This window comes from Macrotis lagotis, chromosome 3 (genome assembly GCF_037893015.1).
Source record: "Macrotis lagotis isolate mMagLag1 chromosome 3, bilby.v1.9.chrom.fasta, whole genome shotgun sequence".
Classification (NCBI taxonomy): Eukaryota; Metazoa; Chordata; class Mammalia; order Peramelemorphia; family Peramelidae; genus Macrotis; species Macrotis lagotis.
The window spans coordinates 302,491,138-302,495,119 of record NC_133660.1 but is presented as its reverse complement, the minus strand read 5'-3'; the positions used below and the strand labels follow the sequence as shown (position 1 = coordinate 302,495,119).

At 33.7% G+C, this 3,982-nt stretch overlaps 1 protein-coding gene across 1 annotated transcript; it reads left to right on the top strand.

Moving 5' to 3' along the window:
• The first annotated feature begins 365 nt into the window (after positions 1-365).
• LOC141517028 (olfactory receptor 4C11-like) lies at positions 366-1,289 on the top strand. The gene has a single exon (XM_074227966.1). The coding sequence runs from the start codon at positions 366-368 to the stop codon at positions 1,287-1,289; it is 924 nt and encodes a 307-aa protein (XP_074084067.1).
• The last annotated feature ends 2,693 nt before the right edge of the window (positions 1,290-3,982 follow it).

Sequence of the window (3,982 nt, the reverse complement as noted above, 5' to 3'; positions counted from 1 at the left end):
TGTAATACCAGAAAAATAAGACTGACATTAGCAAGTCAATAGAAAATAAAAGGAAAGTGTCAATTTTTACCAAGTATTAGCTTCAATAATAAGAGTATGTCATAATTTGTTTTTTTTACTGACATAAAATTTATTCCTTCATTAACAAGTCTAGGAAATGTGGAGGGTATATAGCAATAGATTGTGAAAAGTGTATGTTCTTAGTAATATTCCCTGGAATATTTTTAGTGTACAATAGGCACTTTGAAATACTTGAGAATAGACAATGATTCTTTAAGATAAGGTCCTTCAATCTGTTTTCTTTCTGCTTCTTTCTTCCATTAGTTCTCACTTATATCCTTCCCATTTTCATTGAAGTCAGAGAAATGAAAAACAATGTGACTGAATTCATTTTTCTTGGACTGACACAAGACCCAGTGAAAAAGAAAATAGTATTTGTCATCTTCTTGGTTTTCTACACTGCAACAATGATAGGAAACCTCCTCATTGTTTTTACCATCAAAACCAGTCCCACACTTGGTTCCCCAATGTATTTCTTTCTGACCTATTTGTCCTTTTCAGACTTCGCTTTCTCTAGTACAACAGCACCCAAATTGATTGTAGACAACTTGTCTAAGAAACATACAATCTCCTTTGATGAGTGCATGATCCAACTCTTTGCAATGCATTTCTTTGGATGCATGGAAATCTTGGTCCTTAACCTCATGGCTTATGACCGTTATGTGGCCATCTGTAAACCTTTGCACTACACAGTCATCATGAACCCAAAAGTGTGTGGAATTTTAGTAATATTGGCTTGGATGGGATCTTTTGTGCATTCAATTGCCCAGGTCTTCCTTGCACTGAGTTTACCCTTCTGTGGTCCAAATGTGATTGATCACTATTTTTGTGACTTGCAGCCTTTGTTGAGGTTGGCCTGTACTGATACATATGTTATTAACCTATTGTTTGTTTCTAATAGTGGGGCCATATGCATGATGAGCTTTGCAATTCTAATGACCTCCTATACTGTAATCCTTTATTCTTTAAGAAATCATAGTGCAGAAGGGAAGCGTAAAGCCTTGTCCACTTGTACCTCCCACATAATTGTGGTCATTATATTTTTTGTCCCCTGTATCTTTATATATACTCGGCCTCCAATCATATTCCCTTTGGATAAATTGGTGTCAGTATTTTATACCATTGGAACTCCTTTGCTCAACCCCTTGATCTATACACTGAGGAATGCAGAAGTAAAAACTGCTATGGAGAAGCTATGGAGCAACAGAGTAAGTTCACACGGCAAATAGCAAACATAACCTCCCCCCCATCCCATACTCACACAGGTAATTAGTATGTCACTTTACTCTTTTCTAGCTCCATTTCATTAAGTGTAAAATGAGAAAAAGAATAACAGCTCTCTCACTGGCTAATTGTAAGGATCAATTCAGATAATATATGTGAAGTGCTTAGTACTTGAACCTTGATAGGTGTTTTAGAAAATATAATAACCTTTTTCACCTTTTAAGATGCCATGGATCAATGTGAAGAAGATTTTTTTTTTTTTAAATCTGCTGACAGAAGAATAAGGTGCGGTCCGTGAAATACTATGAAAGTTTACAGTTTTGAATTTTAGCTGGTGTCCATATATACCATATTGGTATATGTATTTGTTAAATTGTTAAATGAGAAAGCAATATGGACAAACTATTGGGCTGAGGGAAAATTCAACATATATTTCTTGTCTCCTGCAATGGCAATTTTCTATGTGATGTTTGAAGAAGCTACATAAACCTTTGTATAGCTGCCAGTGACATGATTTAGTTGAATGGATTTTCTGCACATCAACCTAAAGATCCAAACTTTTTTAAACTCATTTTATTTCAAGGGAGTTGTGAAATTCAGCTAAAATTGACATTAAAAATTATAAGACATTTGCTTTATCCAAATATTTATTTGTGAGACTATTATAAGCCAATGGTTTTGAACATTCATGGTTTTTGTTGTCTCTAATGAGTGGTATCAGATAAGATTTGAATTATTTCATTTTTTCAACTACTGTTTTTATTATCATTAAATATTGACTTTTTGAATGAAATAATAATACATTCAATTTTAAAAAGTAATGTAAAAATTTTAAGTACTCTCTATTATTATTTCTTGCTATAATCATATAATTATCCTCCAAAAGTTTTTCTGATCAAACTTAGCTAATTCCTAAATACTGATATACACTTAATTTAAATTTATATTTCATATATACATACACACACACACACACACACACACATATATATATATATATAATATATATGTATTAGAGATTTGATTAGAGATCTGAAGGGAAACATAAGTAATTTAGGTATCATTAAAATAGTGCACATTGGTGTACATAGTTTGTGAATTTTTAAATTTAAGATATTAAAACATGATTTTGTAGAATCCTGTTCAGAAATGTGAAGTAAAAACTTTTCATTTTTCTTTTTTAATGCCTCAGATAAGCAAAGTTATCAGACAGCACATATACTGAGGATTAGTGTTGAACAGATTTTTCTGTTCTAATGTGTTCAAAAGTTAAGGAAACTCCTTGAAAAACTAGCTGTGACACATACCATGAGAGTCAATGATGGTCTAGCAATATTTCACCAGGAACTGAGGTTGCCTGTACTAATGGATAAGTAATTGAGGCATATCTACCTTAAGAATAAAGACTGTGGAATCACAGGGATAGTTCAATGCTAGGCCATTAGTTCAGTGTATAATTTACTGATAGGTAAGAAGTACAATATTCTCCATCTCTGGTTCTCTATCCTTAGGCTGAGGCTAATGTTCTCTCTCTCTCTCTCTCTCTCTCTCTCTCTCTCTCTCTCTCTCTCTCTCTCTCTCTCTCTCTCTCTCTCCTTAAAACAGAATAGCATAAAAACAGTATAAGACTTCAAAACAACAATAGAAAAAGCACAACATATTTTTGATATTTGATGGAGAAACTTGTTACTAATTTGCAATTTCTTTATAATAGTTCCAAAGAATGATGGAAGTTGTCAGCACTTAATAAATTACTCTCAAATATTCTTCACTAAAAAATCACAGTTCTCAGAAAGAGATTAAACTTCACTTCATTTATTTTCAGGATATCATTTGCATTATACTTCAGGTGAATTAGTTTGACTAGTACAAAATGCAATGAAGAAGCAGTAGACTTACCAATAACTTAAAACTAATTTATTTAAGGAAATTTAATTTTCCTCATGACAGTTGAGGCAACATGGAAGAACTGAATATATCATATGATAATAGCAAAAACAGTATTCTGGGATTCTTAATCTGAAGTCCATGAATTTTCAAGACTCTTTCCACAACTTTTAGGTTAAGTGGAGTAATTATCAAGTGCTCTCAGAGAGTTTAGATTTTCATTCAATATGCACCTTGTTGGGGATCTGTCTTGTTGATCCAACAAACTTACAGACTATGATTCCTTTCTTTTGAACGGTATGAATCCTTTCCTTTCTTGTTGCACTTTTTTATAATTTCTCATAATTATACTTTTCTCCATGAACTTCCCCACAGAGTAGTTGGTTCAGTCCTAGTGATTTGATTATCTGTTGTAGAGGCCGCTCAAGTGAGTTTGGGGTCAAGAGGTCAATTCTGTCAAAATCACCTGAGCTCTGTTGACCCTTGAGCTGAAAGCTTCCATGGAACTCTGATCTGACCACAAACTGCATCATTCTTGGCCTCACTATTTGACAAGCCTTGTTTCCGAACTTCTTCACCTAGGTCACAACCTGCTGGGTTAATTTCTGCCCATAAAAAGTTACATCATCGTTTTTATTCTGTATGCTAATTGGGTGCTTTTATTCTATAAGAACTGTTTAATATTTTCAATAAACTGGCTCTGTCAGTTGCCCTGACAACACCCCACCTGAGTGTAATGTATTTTTTTTGCTCTCCTGAGCTGAATCCATCCCCTGGAGGACAGGAGATTGCTACAATCTGTTCCATGACC

What these genes read in the sequence shown, in the direction of transcription:
- LOC141517028 (XM_074227966.1), top strand. Translation starts at nt 366, where the DNA reads ATGAAAAACAATGTGACTGAATTCATTTTTCTTGGACTGACACAAGAC.